The sequence below is a fragment of the Gobio gobio genome (assembly GCF_949357685.1).
Source record: "Gobio gobio genome assembly, chromosome: 7".
In the NCBI taxonomy this organism is placed as follows: Eukaryota; Metazoa; Chordata; class Actinopteri; order Cypriniformes; family Gobionidae; genus Gobio; species Gobio gobio.
The window spans coordinates 25,973,681-25,993,616 of record NC_137103.1 but is presented as its reverse complement, the minus strand read 5'-3'; the positions used below and the strand labels follow the sequence as shown (position 1 = coordinate 25,993,616).

The window sequence follows — 19,936 nt, the reverse complement described above, 5'->3', positions numbered from 1 at the left end:
ACGCGCTAGACTACTGCATTATGATGAGGCAACGGCACACTCTCCAAAAAAAAGGTACAGTGCAGGTACAATTTTGTTCAACGTCTAACGTTTGCATTTTACGTGGCGTAAGAAATTCACATAAACCGTGCAAAATCCGATCAGAGCAGTCAGAATGAAAGGAATTTCAGAAATGCGACATATGAATGTAGCTCCCACGTTGTGATTTTTGGCCGTTCACACCAGTTAAATCTGATCGGATTTCAATCGGATATGCACAAAAATCGCGATAGATCTGATTTGTGTATCCATGCCGCTGTGACAGTGTGTTTGGGTTTTGTTTCATGTTCATGTTTTCTGTTTGAGTTTATCAGTCATGTTTTCTGGTCTTGTCATGTGTTCATGTTTGTCATGTCATCATTGTCATGTGATTCCCTTGTCCTCATGTGTTGTGTTCTCATTGGTTGTTTTAGTCGTGTGTTTTCAGTTCAGTTCTTAGTCTGCTCATGAGCAGGCTTATTTCATGTAAACAGGATTAGATTGCATCTTGAGGTGATACTTAAAATCTGTCCCAGCCACTGCTACTTTATTACAAGAGTGCATTACTGAACCAGGGGCAATAATAATTATTTTAAATAATAATATAAAAATGTTATATTGTATATGAGAATGTATAATGTTGTGTATAATACTATTGACACAGCCACTTGATTGAGCGATTTATTTGTGATGGAATAATTACTTTATATAATTTAATTTTTATTGGTTTACACGGATGTTGTTCAGTTAATCTGAGCCGTGCATTAAGTGATCACGGATATTATGGGAGTGGCTTGATGCAGCGCAAGAGAGGATAATTTGATCTTGACCCATAAGAAACTTGAATACTGTCACATTAAATGGTGCACAAATACTGTATAAAATCGTGAATATAAATAATTGGTAATCATGTTAAAAAAAAAAACATTTATCATTTTATAACTTATGTTGGTTTGGTCGTTTGGCTGTTTCCTTATAAAGGTTCAGAAATTCGTGGTTTTTTTTTTTGTAATTTGTCAAGTTTTTTGCCAGGTGGCCTCTTAATTATATGATGTCATTACGTTGCTGTCTTGACGCCAGCCAATCGCTGCATTGCTGATCGTGGTTTCAAGTATCGATGCCGATGCATCTGCCCATCATTTAATCCAGATATTTAAATCCAATCCGCAAATTCGTTTGAAGAACCAAATTAGCCAGAGATCAGTTATCACGATTAAAAGATCTCGGATCTGTCAAATCATCTTAGATGTATTAAGCGAGGTACGAAGAACGGGCCCCTGGTTTCTGCAGCGACTTTCAGCATGTTTCCTATAACAACATCAGATGTTTATGTATTACGTGCCGTAAGAAAGTCACATATAAACCACACAAAATCCGATCAGGGCAGTCAGACTGAAACCGATTTCCAGAAACCACATATAAATGTAGCTTGAAACGGATTTGTAAAAATTGCATTTCATTTCATGCAATTTTTTTACCATTCACACTTGCTTAATCTGATCGGATAAGCACAAAAATCAGATTTGGACTGACAGCCTGAAAGTAGCCTGTCTCACGTAAATTCTGTTTTCTGTGACATTTCACAATATTTGAAGTTCCAACTTGCAAAACAGCATTTCCAGAGGTAGAAAGCATGACAAAGAAACGTTTGGGAAAGTGTAATTTCTGTGCCATTAGTGTCTCCAAACGGAATTGCAAAACTGATGTTTGCTTTCAAACAAGTTTTTCCAAACCCATATACCATTGGTCAATCAGATAGTCCTGCCCCCAAACTCACACCATTGGCTAGGCCCATGTTGCTGTGCTGGTCAAGATGTTCAAACAGACAGAGTACTGTGTTAAAGGACCATAGAACCACAATGCTTTCTCTTTTTAGGGGAAACAATCTAAAAATGGCTTATTTCAGGTCTAATTAAAGTAAAAAAAGTCAAATTATTGTAACACTGATGCATCTTTTAAGTCGGCATGACATGAAAAATCATACATTTTCTAAGTGCATGTTACATATCTTATTGTGATCATTCTTCCATGCATGAGTACAATTTTTGACCTCACAAATAAAATGCCATTAACCCTTTAAGACCTAAGGGTATTTTTACAATTAATTTTCCGCCTGGTGTTATTTACTAAAAAAGCTTGTAAAACATCAACCCTGTTGTGCACAGACAATTGTCACACCTCTTTTTTTTCAAGACAAGTTGCACTGTCAGTATATTTGTGTTGCATTGATGTCACCTGAATGTAAAATAAGTTATGGGACCTTAAAGACAAATGAAAACATAAAACGGAAATTGAATCACTCAAATATTTATTGAAAACACACACAAATAAATAAAAGCTAAGCATATTTCCTCTGGAAAACAGTTTGTTCAAGTCTTTAGAGTCCTGGAACTCAGGAATAAACATGATAACTTATACAGAACCAAAACTATTTACATTTTTCCAAAAAAAGTCCAGGCGCTTTTGGCCTCTTTGGATTTTGGATATTTACTGGTGCCAAGCCTCAAAACAGTTCCTATCAGGAACTTCTCCTCAAACTTTCTCCTCAAACTTTTTCCTCAAACTTTCTCCACAAAACTACTAAAAACTGCAGCGCGTCTCTCTCTCTCTCTCTCCTCAACACTAGCCGTGCGTCTCTCTATCAACAATAACAGAGCTGTGGTTCGTGCGTAATGACGCACACCAACGTGGATGACGGATCAGCCTGTCATTGGTCAAACCCTCATCCAAAATGGCAGCTAGCATTGCGCTAGCGGCAAAAATGACGGAAAATTTATAAATTATGGACATCAAGTGGATATATCTTGGATGTAAGCGTTTTGATTTATTGCTGAACAACTCCAAAAAGATGCACATGTTCCAGGCTGGATAGAAAACCTTCTGTAAAGGCTACAAAGACACCAAAGACACCCCCGTGATGGCTAGCTCGTTAGCTTTCTGCTGGAAAAAACGGTAAGAAAATCGATTAAAGTTTCATGAAATAATATAGATATTTATCGGAGGTGCCGTGTGACGTCGTGGGCGATGCCGTCGGGCTCTGAGGGTTAATAGATCTTCCTTTGAAATGACAGACTTATCTCTAGTGCGGTATGCTAGACTTCTCCAATCATTGCTCAAACTCTTTCTTGGCGTTGGGCGATATACCGGTAGACACGATTAACAGGTAGAAATGGGTCAATCGGTTGAGATTTGAGATCGCGGTTTACGTTCATGTGACGTTGCAGTGTTGCACAGCCATGAAAGCTTCTCGTTTGCATGCGTTTTTAAGCATTCAGGCTTAAAAAAGCGCAGCAGAAAAAGATATCTCATTTCAGTATATGCGTGCATTCTGAGATACTGTCTGAAGCAGCTGCTGCTGCTCATAGTGCGCGCAAGAACTGAAACTGAGTGCTTTTTGTCGACTAATTGGGCTTGAACGGTTAAATCTACTTACCTATGTGTCTAAGTGACCATGCATTTGGCATTTATGTCTTAACGGGGTACTTCAGCGCTGGGAAGATGAATGTGTATTTAATCTGGGTCATTTATGTAGTAGAAATGTGAAATCATTTTTGAACTTGGTGCCTTCTAGACCGAGAAAAGACAGAAAATTTATTTTTGTCTCATGTGGATGAAAGACAACAAATCCCAGAATGCACTTGCTTCGCTGCCCTACGAAGCTTAACTTTCGTAGGAATTCATTGAAAAGTTGAAAAACTCACTTTGCTCCGTACCGCTCCATTATGAATGCCCGAGCCGAGCGGCAGCGGCCGTGCGCATTTACATTCAGTGAGATCCCACCCCTATGGGCGGGTTGAAAACATAAGGAACTAGCTCCTTCTCCTGGCTGTAGTCTTTAGCCTCTGGCCAAAAAATCGTCAGATGACGCAAAGAGGATTTTTTCCAGAAATAAAATGCATAATTATCTCGTCTCAGGGGGACATGAGGGGGGAAAGTACCATAATTCAAATATACTATCGGGTTTCTACTGAAACAAATCTTAATGCTAAATCACTGGAGTTACCCTTTAAATAAATGTTGAGTTGAGAGAAAACACACAAGTATATTGGATCCGTGCAGTTGGTCGTAAAGTGATAGCATCCACATTTACCTGCGGTCTTTACGAAAATAGAGAAAAATCTCACACTTTATTAAGAATAAATGTATATGCACACAGTAAAGACTATGCCTAGTTTTTTTATACATTTGATTACCTTATACATTTTATGTAGTATTTCTAGTGATTTAAGTTTTTCAGGTATAGCTCTTTGTTCTATTGTAGTTTGTTTTCTTTACTCATTCTTTATCACTTTACTTGTCCTCAGTACGCTTGAGAGTTCTTTAGGCTATTCGTTTTTTTAATGAAATTTCAATGGTATCAACAATTTTGATTATGAAAAACACTTATTTAAAGCAAAAATAACTATATAGTCATATATATTGTTTTCATGAAATAAAATTACTTGTATCATGATATGAAGAGTTTGGTCATATCGCCCACCCCTGACTAAAAGTTTACATTCAGGCCAACATTTGTTCTTTTTCAATAATCTATTTCACTCAAAATCACAATGGGGAAGATCTGTTGCTACTTCAGTTGTTTGGTCAGTGTAAATAATTCATGCATTTTGATAGTAAAGTGAGAGCATGAACGCAATGAATCTCCCTCTCCAACAGTTTGGCTCTCTCACACACACACACACACACACACACACACACACACACACACACACACACACACACACACACACACACACACACACACACACACACACACGAAGCCGTGTCACTAACTGGTGGCAGCTGCCAATGTTTCTCAAACAACACTGGTTGAGAGGCTGTAAACACTTTTAATCTTTTACCCAATATAGGCAGGTTACAATGTAAGCAGTGCTGTTAGAAGGGAAGCCAATGCAAGGGGGCAAAATCTGCCATTGATGTAAGACAGTTCACATTGATGTGAACATAATACAGAACCAAACACGCCTAAATAAAACATTAGATTACAATGCAAAGCTCAACAGGCCATGTGTACAAACACTCTGACATGAGTCACCTCGTTCCACCTTTACATGTTTGCAGTGTTATGGAGACGGGGGGGTTTATGACAAATCATTCTGATGACAAATCAGGCTCTGGTCTAATGTCTGCTCTATCCAAGGGAGCAAACATCTGCATCGTGTCAGACGAGTGCCATTCATGAGCAAAACTAAGCCGATGACAGATCACACACACCTGACAATACATTTGGGCTGCTATAGAGCAGATGTCGCCTAAATGAGCTGATTAAAGTCGGCACGAAGTCCTCCGTCACTCACGAAACATTAGCAATATTGCACTTGTGCTGCTGCAGCGAAGATTGATGCGCACGGTTGACCTGCTCCTGTACCCAACAAAGGACGTCCTTTCGTCCGGGACTCGTGGGACGCTATTCATTTAAATCATTTCACTCCCTTTCATCCTAGCTGCCTGTTTCCTCTTCTGCTGCTCTTTTCCTTCATCCTGAAGAGCCTCGCAGCCAGTCATCTCCAGTTTCAATACTGAGAGTGGGCGCAGTGCGAGCCGTCAGAGAGCTGCTCATGCTGCAAAGGTCAGCAATACAGAAAACATACTGAATCTTTATGAGGACTCATTTACGATCACTTAGAACAAAGAATCTGTCAAGCAGAAAAAGATCCAGGCCGCTAGACTCTCTGCATCTGGACTCCAGGGTCCACACAGCCAGCATCCACCCTAGATTCACAATCACCTGACGTCATTCTGGTATAGTAGGCCAGCTCTAGAAAAAGCAATCCGGTGGGAATGGACACTGGCTTACTGCTGCACATGTGGTGAGAGGTAATGAAAATTAACTCTGCACATACCACTAACAATGCATTTTTGGGGCCCTCATAGAAATAGCAACATTGAAGGAAAAACCTTTATTCCTATATAAAAAGCTAAACAATTTCATTGTTTAAAATCCCTCTCAGCACATATTTTACTGCTCCCACTGGATTGGACTGAAGCAACAGCAGTCTGTGCAGGAGAAATAAATCTCAAGTTTAATGCATTACCAGCAGCAAGCGCAGTAAAGCTTCAAAGATCTGAGGCAAAGAGCTTGCTAGGAGAACATTTCCTCTATACCAGTGATACACATTTCAGATCTGAGCTCTTTCAGTCGACCTCTAGCCTCTATGCATACTGAAGTCATCAAAGATGCATATGAAAGATGATACTACATTCTTATGTGATAGTCATTTGCAATCTACCATTAACGTAGCACAAAAATATACGTGTGTGTATGTGTGTCACAGAAAACTATTATATTGTGAAATAGTATTACAATTTCAAATAACCGTTTTCTATTTGAATATATTTTAAAATGTAATTTATTCCTGAATTTTCAGCATCATTACTCCAGTCTTCAATGTCATGTGATCCTTCAGAAATCTTTCTAATATCCAGATTTGCTGCTCAAGAAACATTTCTTATTATTATAAATGTTGAAAATTATTTATATTTTTGTGGAAACCATAATAAAAATCTCAGGATTCTTTGATGAATAGTAAGTTTAAAAGAACATTCACTTGAAACAGAAATGCTGTGTAAATGTAAAAGTGAACCTTCTTTTATCAATTGAATAAATCTTTGCTGAATAACCATTTTGATGTAATTGTAATTTTTTACATTTGCATATCCATTTTTACATTATTGGCCAAAAACAGTTTGATCATGCTAAATTTTTGTTGTTCCGTGAATTGTTTTAGTGTTTACATACAAAAAATCGATTTAAAGCCAGGATGCATTGTAACAGCATACCCATATGCTGCCATTACAATATAGCAGTGCAGAGGTTGACTTTCTGTACATAAATATCCTGAAATAAATATTCACTGAAGTAAATGGATACACAAACTCGGACAAATATGTGTGAAAATAGGCCTTCACTGCACGGGTACCAAGACTGGCACTAAACCCACAGCTGTCATGGCAAAGGGTGGAGCCTGAAGATATCAGTGTGTGTGTGTGTGTGTGTGTGTGTGTGTGTGTGTGTGTGTGTGTGTGTGTGTGTGTGTGTGTGTGTGTGTGTGTGTGTGTAGGGGAGGTCCAATTTGGCAACAGCTCATCTGTTTGCAGTATGTGTTACTGCAGAACACACTCCACCAGGTACAATGAGGGGGAAAAACAGCGATAACAGCAGAAACGAGACAAAATAGCCTTAGCAAATGAAGGTTTACCATCTCAACCACCCTCAAGATCGGGAACAACAGCGGTTGTAGGCTATTCAGATAGATGGAGGTGCACCCCATCCTCTATTTGACAGACTGATCAATCTCGCCTCATTATCCCGGGTTCTTTATTCCATACTGCAAAATCAGCATCTTCAAAAGATACCATTATTCGTTTCAGTATTTTAGTATCGAATACAACGGCGTTTTTTTTACACAAGGAGCAGCCCTGATATTCAGACATGAAGGCACTGCACAGCTGTCTGAATTTCAGGGCTGTTCCCTGGATTTTCCTCCGTGTATCCCTAATGAGCTAATAATACACAGCCAGCGTGAAATACACAAGCCAATGCTCGTGCTCGGTTCATCAGTGTCTTTATTTCAGAAAGAGGTCTCATGCAGCAGCGAATATAAATAAAGAGTAAACGCTTACTGTCGCAAACCAGCCGACGGTTCTGCGGCTTCTGTCTTGTCCGAAGGAAACGGTAACAATGGAAAAAAGCCGCTGATGTGTTGCGCAAATCCAGCGACAGAATCCCAGGACCTCTTGCGCTTAAATCGTGGTTTCGCTGCCCGTGCCGTCCGCTTATATTTAATGATGATGGTGGTGATGATGATGAGACGAGCGAGCCTCCCGTTTCTCTCCCGCTTCCATTCCCGTTCTGAGCTGCGGACCGATGCGCGTTCCTGGCGTCTCCGTTTCCTGTCCAGCCCCGAAATCCATGTGATTGCGCCCTACCCGTTGTGACGTCATGTAAGTCATGGAAATACGATTCACTTGCTTTTTGACACAATGGATCTCCCATTAAAAATTCAGCATTATATGTACCCTGTGCGAAATGTCCATTGACATGCATTTCTACAGTCAATAGGACATTTTCGGATTTTTAGCCTATTTATCTCGCATAGTAACGCGCGTCCCTGGCGATATTTAGCATATTATAAGCAAAACACTAACGTTTTTATGATATGAAATTTAATATCTTAAATATTTTGTAAGCAAAACACTACAGTTTTTATGTTTGTGATATTTAAATGTATAGTTTAGTGGTAAATAATAAAACTAGGCCAATTTGAAATGTGTTGTTTTTTTAAAGAAATTAATAGGCCTACTTTTATTCAGCAAGGACGCATTTAAATTATTAAAAGTAACAATAAAGAAATTTAGAATGATACAAAAGATTTATATATCAAATAAATGTTGAACTATTTTTGAACTTTCTTTAATAAGAAAGTGTTTCTTGAGCACCAAATCATCATTCAATTCAATTCAGTTTATTAGAGGATAACCCCTTGAGATGGAACATCTCGTTTTCGAGGGGGTCCTCAAAATAACATCAAACAATTACACACTCACACATAAGCTCTTCGACACAATCAACCACCCCAACAGTCCCCCCTCTGTCCACAGCATATTCATATAAACAGTATAGAATAATATCAAAATATTACAGGAGAGAACCATATTTGAGAAAACCGTATTTGATGAAGCCACCAAAACAAACAGATAATTATATATATATATATATATATATATATATATATATATATATATATATATATATATATATATATATATATATATATATAACCTAAATATACATACATATACAAGATATATATATATATATATATATTATCATATTAGAATTTTTTCTAAAGGAAAGTGACAAATCAGCTTTGCTATCACAGAAATAAAGGACATAAAATATATATTCAAGTATAGAACAGTTATTTTAAATTGTAATAATATTTCACAATATTAGTTTTTGCTGTATTTTTGATCAGATACATGCATCCTTTGTGAAATAAGAAACTAAGGTGGATGGTAGTTGGGGGGTTCAAAGGGGTATGAAATAAGAGTAGGTGAGTATGAAGACAAGAAGGCCTGCAGCCTAACCACATCAAACAACTGTGACTCATCAACGCTTCATGAAACTGAGACCTCTACAATCTCAGCATGACCATATTTCTGTGGTCTACATCACTGTCTCAATTCTTAGTGAAGATGCACTATATTAGAAATGCTCTGTCTGCATTCAGTAAAGGAACAGAGAAAAGATTGGAAAGCCCTTTAAAAAACAAAATTCACAATAATAAAATAATAAAAATGCGATTATTATAATATATATATATATATACAAAACATGCTATAGAAAGTGAATTTTCCAGCCTTGTGCTGTCCAGTGCTGGAGACAGTGTGTATTCTGCCATTTAGTGGTTACATATGTTACTGCGAGTGATTCAAAGCTAGTTTAAAGGCACAATATGTAAGATTATTGGATTAAAATATCCAAAAACCACTAGAACAATGTTATATATTTTGTTGTCTTGTTTACATACACTATCCCAAATGTTTCCAAGAATGTTTAAATCCAAAATTCAACCAGGAACCGGACCTTGTCCGTGCGTCGCCTATCAATGACATCATACCTGCGTTACCCTCGATTTCAGCAAACAGATATTTTGTAGTAACCATGGAAACACCAAAGACGCTTTAATATATTATTTGTTTTATTAGACAGATGAGCAACTGTTTGGATACATTTATTGACAGAAAACTAATCATTAGCTCCTTTCACACATACAGTCTTTACTGGTAAATTCCTGGTAAATTGCCGGTAACAGATCATGTGTGAACAGGACCTTTTCAAAAATACAGGTACATTTTTCCATAAATTATGTAAATGACCGGTAATGTGCTCTGTGTGAACGCGGAATGAATATTACCGGTATATTCACGTATGAAATCAGAATGCGTTGACGCAAGAAGTCTGCTTTCGGCCAATCATAAAGACTTATGAAGACCTGATTACAAATTGCCTTTTCTTGTTTCACCTTCATGAACTTTCTATTTGTTTTTATCAGTTTTCCTTTGTTCCAGTTTCCCGCTCCTCGTTTGTAACTATGGTTTCCGATTAACAAGTCTTCACCTGCTGATCATTTGCATTTAAGTTTCATTTATTTGCTGTCTGGTATTGTTTGTGTATAGACACGCTGTTACGTTGCTGTTGGATTATCTGAGTTTGTTTTATTAAAGAACCTTTTGTTTGTAGAAACCGGTTTGAACCTTTTTCATCATCTTCATCTGAACCAGACCGTGGCAGAATACCAGACCCCAAAAGAATGGAGATTGCCTCCACAAATGTAGCCCCTATGTAGAATTTTCTCTGGCCCTCAGGGGCTACAATTTTTATTTTTGAAAACGGCAGTGTGTGGAGGGGTTTTTGAGGGTCTGCCACCATGCCACCTGCAGCGACATCATCTGGGTCGGACTTGATGACGAGCCGGATGGTGATGCAGAGAGGAAACTCCTGCTGGATGCTGGCTGAGTATATCAACTTCCCCTTATGGGTGGAGGGCTCTTCTTTCACAGTGGGCGAGGTAGAAGAGGATCCCGTCGCCAGCATCCAGACCCATTTAACATCCATCACCACCCCAGTGTTAGATCCAGCGGCAACACCCACTGCAGAGATGAAGCTAGAGCCCACGCAGACCGAGAGACCAAGCCAACGCCTGCTACGTAGCCTGAGCCAGCAGCCTTGTCCAGTCGGGAAGAGAAGCCTGGGGTGGTGTGACCAGGTGTGTGAGCTGGCCATTGCATCCAAGCCAGTGGGAGTGTTAGTGGATCTGGAGGATGATTGGCTAATAGACTGGAGTTCAGAGGCAATGCTTCTCACCCTGATTCCCACCCACGAACCTCTGCTGCCGTTAAAAATTCTGCCTATAACTGGATCTTCATCATTGGAATCCCCATCGAGCACAGTATTGTCTTCCCTTTCCAAATCGGTCTCTGCACCCAACCTTCCTCTCCTGTTTATTCAATCAGAACCAGCTATTCCTTCGACCCCGCCCTTCGCTGGGTCCCCTCGGCCCTTTGGCTCATCCAGTAGATACGCCATACAACTTGGACTTTGGGTCTTCGAGTCGCCAGCTCTGCCGTGGCATGGGAATACCCTGGCTTCACCTCATCCCTCTGAGCCCTCAGCTCCACTTCTGACCATTGACCAATCGGCTTAAGCCTGAATCTTTGGCTCCGCCCAGGACCGTGATCCCTTCGACTCCACTAGGCTCCCTCATCACACTGGCTTCACCTGGGTCAGTCATCGCCACACCAGCGTCACAGACTTCCAGGCTGTCTGCTTTGCTCAAGCTCTCGACCCCTACGGCTCTGTTGGGCTCCTCCATCCCTCAAGCTTTACCGGGGTACTCATTCACACTGAAGTCGAATCGGTCAACCGGCCCCCCAGGCTCCACCGCGGCCACTCGTCACCGGGACTCTGCCTCTGTCTCCGTGTCCATTGATGTCGCTGGGTCTCTCGGTCCATCGGACTTCGCTTGGGACCATCTCCCTGCGTCACCTCAAGTCAGTCAGGCTCAAGTTTCAACCTTGGCGCCTCCCTCCATCAGTTCTGCCTTGGGTCGCCCTCATCCTAGCTGCCTCCCGCTGTGCTCTGGGCTCTCATCGTGGCGCATCCACCGGCCACTCCTCCATGGGCGCTTCCACCGGCCACTCCTCCATGGGCGCTTCCACCGGCCACTCCTCCATGGGCGCTTCCACCGGCCACTCCTCCATGGGCGCTTCCACCGGCCACTCCTCCATGGGCGCTTCCACGAGCCACTCCTCCATGGATGCATCCACCATCAACTCCACCCTGGTCACTCTGTCTGACATCTCAGGTCTTTTCCAGCTCCTCATCCACCGTCAGAGGCCCCAACCTTTTGAAGGTCTAAACCGCAGTTTCAATGCAGCTTCAAAGGGCTCTACACGATCCCAGCTGAGGAATAAGGGTCTTACCTAGTGGAAAAAAAAAATGTATATGCTTTTTAACCACAAATGCTCGTCTTGCATTGCTCTGCAATGCGCCACACATTAATTAATCACATTCAAAAGGTCATGCATGACGTAGACAGAAGGATCGATCGAGTTTTAACAAAGCAAACGTGCAAAGACTAAATCAAACAGCCTTTACAAAAAAAGGTAAAACAACAATGTTGAAATTATATGGAGTTTTTCGGCACTGGGTCGGTACTTCTGCCTATGCGTGACCTTTCCAACGTGAGGAATTTCTTTTAGACTGAAGAAAGAAAGACATTAACATCTTGGATGACATCGGGAGTAAATCAGGAAATGTTTAATTAAATTTAAGTTAAAAGTTACGCTTTATAATTAGACTGGGTAAACCCAGTCTGATCTGCCGGCGATTTGATTTCGCCTTGCAACTCAGTCTGGAAACCTGTACATTCATTTCTACTGCTTCACTGTAAAAAAAATTCAGGTCTCCAATTAAAACATTTTTAGTGATTGGTCACATCTAAATTTTTTTGTTGGCCAAATTGAATTTCTGTGAATTAAATTGTATCAATTCACAGAAATTCAATTTGGCCAACTGAAAAATTTACATGTGACCAGTCACTAGAAAATTTTTAATTGGAGTGGCCTGAAATTTTTTACAGTGTTCTGTTACACTTTTGCGGGAACCAATCACAAACTGACTTATCCACCTGGCGCGCTATTGGCGGGCTTAACACCATGACGGATAAAGAAATAATGAGTCGTTGCCCATTGATCACGCATCTTGTGGTCTGATTGGTTAAAGGACTATCCAATTGCATACAGAGTCATTTAATTTATGCTTGTTTATCATGCCTCTTGTGCAGTAGAAAATACAGAGCAGACTCCCCAGACCAATGTTCAATCTTAAATTGAGCTTGGTCTGGTGACCAAGCCAGACAACTTTATAATAGAAGTGAACAGTACAATTGTTTTGAAGCCCAAAAAAGCGCATCCATCCATCATAAAAGTAATCCATACAAAAACACATTGCTTCGCTTAAGAAGGCCTTTATCAACACCCTGGAGCCATATGGTTTACTTTTATGATGGATGTATGCGCTTTGTTTGGGCTTCAAGTTCCAAGTCACCATTCATTCCCATTATAAAGCTGGGAAGAGCCAGGATATTGGTTAATATAACTCTGATTGTGTTTGGCTGAAAGAAGAAAGTTAAATACACCTAGGACGGCTTGAGGGTGAGTAAATTATAGGATAATTTTCATTTTTGGGGGAACTAACCATTTAATGCAATTTTAAGAAGTGTAGCAATAATACATATTTAATCATCAATATATTAAACAATAAAAGCACAAATGAGTGCATACAGACATTTCGAAGCTAGCATACACAAAATACACACACGGAACACAGAAAAATATGTGTTGTTGATAATCAAAGCATGATTTTCCTTAATTTGCATTAACCAAATACTGATTTGGTTAAACAATTAGTAAGTATTTCCTACTTGGAGATTTTGCTTGGATAATGCAAACATTACTGATCTGTTTTGAACAGAGTGTACATTATTTTAAACAGCTTATAGAGAATCAACACTGCATGCAGAGGTAAAGAAAAGTTTGCTTGCTCGTAAATGCAGTCAACAGTAGCAGAATGCTACAGAATGCTGATGGTAAAATGTTCTTGTAACCACAAATGTAAAATGAAACCACAACACTGCAGACAACACCTCTTCTTTCCTTTTGTTATCATTCACTTCCTCTGCAATGCTGCACTGCAGGCAGTGTATGTGTGTGACAGGTGTCACATGCAGAAGAGTGCCGAGAAGTTTCAATGCAAAAATTGAAGAAAAAAAAATGAATAAATTTTATCTCATTATGTAAAAATCCGCAAAAGGGAAATTTACTCACTTTCTGAATAACACTTTCATCCTTTAAAGACTTTATGAAGGTTGGAAAATATTTATTCTGTGTTTATTAGGGGCACAGAAGATACAAGGGCACGTTTGTATCCGTTAAGTTTTCTTATTTCTTATTATTCTTTTTCCTCTTTGCCTTTCACTCTTGAAGTCTATGGCAGCCCATAGAACCGTTTGAGGGTTGGCACACATTTGGCACACAGATAGAGGACCACTTTTGGAGTCTCAAACTCAATCCCTCTAACTTAAGCACCACCAACTGTCTAAATTTGCACTCATGTTTAAGCTAATACATTTTTCCTCTGATTCTTGGCTCAAGACGTTTCAAATGCATTTTCCGTAGTTTCCTGCCATTTTGAATTGTGCAGAAAATGTTTTTTTTAACCTGCTCCTAGACGGTTTGTTTGATTTTCACCAAAATTGGGTCAGATCATCTTCAGACGGTGCTGGCGAATTGTTAATAAAAGATTTTTGATAGACAAAACCATTCGCGTATAGCGCATCAACAAATTTGTGGAAGGGTACGCCAAAAATAGATGTGAGGGTGTATCTCCACAGCGCTTTCGTGTATTCAGACCAAACTTGAGCTGTTTCTCGATATGCGTTTTTAAGCGATCTTGTGTCCTTGTATTCTCGTATACATCATCAACTGTCGAAGTTCAATTCCAATACTCAAGTACACAAGTACAGAGGACGCATGAAAGTACCTGGATGTGTTTTTGATATCGAGGATGCATCGAATACTAGTCTCGCATAGCCAGACCTTCAGACTGAGGACAGACATCGCAACACAACCAATCACAGGTCGTTTTGTTCCGCATCATGTTTAGGGGCGTGAAAATGTAAAGTTGATGTCCCTACAATAATAGACCAGTGTGCATCTATCAATTATTCATTCACATCTCGCGGACATCCTGTAGAATTCAGCCAATCAGATGACGACTTCTAAACTCCTGAAGTGTTTCCAGATAAGTGTGCCATATGCATTAGGCGTTCAGCCAATGGTCCGTGGGAGTGACGTCTGAGGCTGAGACTATTCGAATACAGACTTGAGAGAAACGAACCGTTGAGAGAAAAATCCCAGAAGACGCTAAGAAGATGGCTTTGAAAGTTCTCGTTCACACTAATGAGATTCCTGCTACAAGCTCGCAAATAAGTGATGGTGAAAGTGAACGTAAACATTTGTCAGTTTGTTTTGCTTAATTTTAATAAAGTTATAACCTGAAGAAAGCCTGCAGTATTTCTATTGGCATATTAAAAAAGAATCTTAACATTGATAAGTATAACACATAGGCTACTCATTTTCATAAATACATACAGTAAAATAAAAAAGATAGGGGAGCGCGGGGCACAACCTAACGAGGGGTTATTTGTAACACGCATGGTTTAACACTTTCCACACATGCAAGAATGACGAAACTTGTATTTACTAGTTGCCATATCAACATTATTTCGAGAAAAAATAGCGCCAAAATTAAAAAATCTCTGGAAGATATCACTGAACATGTATTTAACCATAGCAAAAGTAAATTTCTTACTTAAGTTTAGTTTTCTTCTCTGTTTTTTGTGTTTATTTAAAATAAGACAAATCCGCTGATCTAACAGCAGACGACACAAGCCGCAATTTAAATCCCAATTGTGCAGATGGGGTGCATTGTAACTGCATTACAATGAGCCCCTATTAGAAATATGCCATTATATTCTATACTTTTATGAAGTCTTTTGAGAAACCATGAGAAAAGGGTGAATAATGACAGAGTTAATGTTCAGAAATCATTAATTATTATTATGTTTTGAACTATGCTGTATAGCTGTATTTAGCGGCGATGTGTTTGTTGTCAAACTCAAAAATGTGTATATTTTTAATGATTAAAAAAATGGCTATTATTTTATTTTTAAAAGTTAATAATTGTATTTTGTTGACAAAATATTTTAGTTTGTCTTGGATATTTGTTTTAATTATATTAGGTAACATTTTAAGCTGTCATTTGGTCAGGTTACATTGTGCCCCACCACATGTTACAATGTACCCCACCTGGGGCATGTTGTCACATTTCACTTCCATTCTTTCGGGGTAAATCAAGAAAAAAGTATACACTGTATTAATGAAACAAAACCACATAATTGTACTAGACATGTGTGCAATTAATGTGGGAAAAAATAAATACTCTGAACCCCAAGTGGATTTACACAAACTCTCCCCCCGCTCTCCCCTATACATTATATGAAAACAATGTTTATAATAATATGAAATAAAAGTTTTAATAGGTTATGACATTTGTTTGTGATGTTATGTCGAGATAATCCACCTCACATTGTAGAGTGGCCTTTTATTGTGCAATAATCATGCTGTCTAATCAGCATCTTGATGTGCCACGCCTGTGAGGTGGATGGATTATCTCGACAAAGGAGAAGTGCTCACTAACACATATTTAGACAGATTTGTTAACAATATTTGAGAGAAATAGGCCTTTTGTGTACATAGAAAAAGCTCATGAAAAATGGGGGCAAAAACAAAAGTGTTGCGTTTATAATTTTGTTCAGTTTATGTGATGGAGAAAATGGAGCGGTTCCTTCTGCCAAGTAAGCAATCTCGTGGTTCGCCGCGGATGCAGAGACGGCAGTTAATCAATGCACAAAGAGCGAAGGCTTTGGATGTTCAACACATCATTGATGCATTTTCCATCAATCACAACAACCGTCGCATTGTCCTGTTTTAAGACTGTAAATAGTAAGTGATTGTTGTCACCAATTTGGTGAATACTGATATTTCCCCGGGTGCTATGGATGCTTTTTAATGGAATATTGTCCTTGACTGAAATTTTGTTCAATGAATATGCAAAATCTTAAAGAATATTTGATTCAATAATCAATTGTGTGCTTGTTCTTATCTTATCACAAACTTAAATTGTGTTAAAAATTGAGTGGCCAAGTTTTGCTCATATTTATTAATAGTATTTATAAATATATAATTGCACCTGCGTTCAAAATTCTCTAGCGCAGCCCCTGTAGGGAAGTATTCAATTTCGGATGCAGTTTGTGAGTTATTGATGAGTGTTCAATTTTCAACAAATTCGACCAATCTTCAGACCATGCTGGCAAAAAGTTATTAAAAGTTTTTTGATGGACCAAACCCCTCTGGAAAAACACATCAACAAACATGATGCTAAACTCATTCTGAGGCTGTAACTCTGCAATATTTTTGCATATTGATATAAGTTATAAACAATTAAATCACATTACAAATAATTGTATCTATGATTTTGTTTTCATGATTATGGGTCTGCTTTTTGGTGCTTGGCCCCTTAATTGCTGGTTATGCAGCTATGTTTCTTCTTTTATGCTGAAATATAAAGTGAAACGTTGTTCAAATCGTAGAAGTTTTGCCAATTTTAATCTTATCCTCACTGTTTTTATTACATTAATATCAAAAGAAGATAACCATAAGGGAACTTCATTTTAAGACTTAATTTTTCTCCTGTAAAAAAAAATTATGCAAAGCTCAACCTTTTCAGATCCCTGTCAAATATGTGGTTGCTTTCCTCAGTACTTTGTTGTGTTGAATTGTGACGCAGGTAGGAAACAGCCCCCGCCCCCTCAGCCCGTCTGACTCGTGCATCTGTCTGTAAAAGTTCTGAAGTCATATTTCCCTGTTTTCACGTGCTCGGAGCAGCAGTGCAGAAATGCTTGAGCAGTGGATCATTGCAATGGCTGTTCTCCTTACCCTCTTCCATCCTGAACTCACTGAATCCTCCTCAAACTGCTGTCTCGACAAAGGTTTGAGAATTTCTGTTGCTTCTTAATTCAGTTGTGCAGGTTGATTTATGTCGCATGCAGCATATGTGTCCTCGTGGAGATTTATAACTGAGTATCTCCAGAATATTAATCAAAAAGAGAGGTTTTATAACGTATAGTGAAATTAACATTACAAAATAAAACGTTGCATTGGAGAAACAAATCAACAGTGGAGGAACCTGCCGACTCCACTCCCTGCATGTACCACATCCTCAATCTCTGTCTTTCGAAAACAAAATGTGCACACTGTATATGCTTTTACCTTTCAGGTAGTAAAAGACAAATAATAAGAGTGGATAAAAATGCAACAGCATTTGTGTCCTGCCCGGAGCTTGCAGAGGACGAAAAACTCTATCCATCCATTCCAATCAGTCTACACAAGGGAGATACAAAACTGCACTCAGATATGATAAACAACACTCATCAATCATGGCAGACGCTTCAGGTGTCCAAACAAAACTCCACTCTCTCATATAAGATTGTAAGGACTAAAGCCAATGACACAGGACTCTACTGCTGCACAATCCACACTGACATGCGCACGTCCCAGACTATACTGCTCATTAAAGGTAACACAAGATGCAATTCAATCATTTTAATTCACATTTAAATGTATTAGTGATAAAACTCAGCAGTCATTGGTCACATCCCCTGCTTAAACCAACCTGCTGGTCTCCCAACCTGGTCAGATCTTAAACCAGTTTTTTCGCTTGATGAGTTGAAGCGATGCAGATTATGGCATAAGATATACTGAAATATTATACTGAAACAATACTTTTATAGTAGAAAGTGTAAATTACATAAATATATTGGTTTCATTTCATATTATTTATGCTTTCAGATGCTCAGCAGCCCAAAGAACCATCTCCCCCTTGCCCCACTGAGCAGACACTGCCACTTACTATTGGCATTGGGGCCATCATTCTTTACAACCTGTTCATCACAGTCTTCAGCTGTTACCTAGCAGTGAGTATCAACATCTGCAACCACACGCTTACCCGCACACGCAGGTCTTTGCAGCAAGGACATGTCCTATATAAACCCAACCAACGCTCAATCAAAGAGTTCATATTTGCAATCTCACAAAATCAAGAATGAAAAATTGCTTCATGCGCTGGCACTATGAAATCACTGATATGCTGTTTTTATTCCAGCGTAAACTCAAGAAGACAGAGCCACCTGAGAACCCCTACATGAACACGAGACCAAGAGGATTCAGACGACGCTGATGAGCTCAGCATCCAGCAAATATCACCAATGTAGCAATACGTGACATCTTCCATTGACTGTTACATTTGTACCTTCAGTCAGCTGAGCAATACTGCCAGCCACACCAGACCAGTGTATTTAACAGATCTACTAATTGTTCTTGTATCTGTTGCTGATGTATGTTCATATGTATGTATATATTTACACTGAAACACTACACCCTGACTTTAATGGAAACCTGTGTTTCATTGGTGCAAACATCTTTCATTCTGGCATTTCTTCAATGTGACTTGTGTAGGATTTGAATTCATTTACAGAAAAAATACAAGCAAGATTTATTTGCACATGTATGCATGTATTCATTTTCTGTTGTGGCTACAACTACATTACAAGCACTGTATCTGTAATTACACTGACTATTAGAAATATGCAAACCTGCACCAGTGTAAATAGCAACACCCCAAAACAAAAAACAACCCAAGTCGGGTTGAAAATGGACAAATCCAGCCATTGGGTTGTTTTAACCCAGCGGCTGGGTTAAATGTTTGCTTAAACTTGCTGGGTTAAAACAACCCAATTGCTGGGTTTGTCAATTTTCAACCCGACTTGGGTTGTTTTTAAGAGTGTATGCTACTATATCATATCAGTATAATTTTTTTTAGTGACAGCAGAGACAGGAAATGACAGGAAAAAAGAGTAGGGTGGTGGGTGGCGGTAACCATCGTTCTGCAAAATGTCTTGTGAGATTCACATGCAGGATCTGTATATTGTGTTTATGTTAACGATAACATTAACCTTTGTGGCCAATGCAAATCTTAGTTTCACAGAACAACATGTACAGTGAGTGCACAATGAATGCATTATGTCAAATGCTTTAAATTGTAATGTAAAAACATAGCAGGTAAAGTGTTACCCAACAGTATGAAACTTTGATACAATAATAAAAATCTGATTAAGCTAAATGATATTTGATTGTCTTTCCATTTTTTGTCTTTAATGAACAGCGCTTCCAA

General features: G+C 39.0%; 2 protein-coding genes across 7 annotated transcripts in view; one reads left to right on the top strand and one right to left on the bottom strand.

Annotated features, from left to right (window-relative positions):
- Positions 1–7,877, bottom strand: part of raph1a (Ras association (RalGDS/AF-6) and pleckstrin homology domains 1a) — a 93,029-nt gene extending 85,152 nt beyond the window's left edge. For 5 of the 6 annotated variants that reach the window (XM_079821754.1, XM_079821759.1, XM_079821761.1 and 2 more), the window contains exon 1: positions 7,642–7,877. The gene's annotated coding sequence lies outside the window, so the exon portion shown is untranslated. The remainder of the gene's footprint in view (positions 1–7,641) is intronic. The other variant, XM_079821757.1, reaches the window with a different exon arrangement.
- A 9,700-nt stretch (positions 7,878–17,577) lies between these two features.
- On the top strand, positions 17,578–19,887 carry LOC307129005 (uncharacterized protein). Its single transcript, XM_079821116.1, has 4 exons — positions 17,578–17,696; positions 17,984–18,283; positions 18,556–18,680; positions 18,869–19,887. The coding sequence occupies exons 1-4, from the start codon at positions 17,603–17,605 to the stop codon at positions 18,941–18,943; spliced, it is 594 nt and encodes a 197-aa protein (XP_079677242.1). The 5' UTR covers positions 17,578–17,602; the 3' UTR covers positions 18,944–19,887.
- The last annotated feature ends 49 nt before the right edge of the window (positions 19,888–19,936 follow it).

Excerpts from the sequence above, each read along its gene's own strand:
- LOC307129005 (XM_079821116.1), top strand. The coding sequence starts at position 17,603 with ATGCTTGAGCAGTGGATCATTGCAATGGCTGTTCTCCTTACCCTCTTC. Across the intron at positions 17,697-17,983 it reads AAACTGCTGTCTCGACAAAG|GTAGTAAAAGACAAATAATA; the intron begins GTTTGAGAATTT and ends TTTACCTTTCAG. Across the intron at positions 18,284-18,555 it reads GACTATACTGCTCATTAAAG|ATGCTCAGCAGCCCAAAGAA; the intron begins GTAACACAAGAT and ends TTATGCTTTCAG.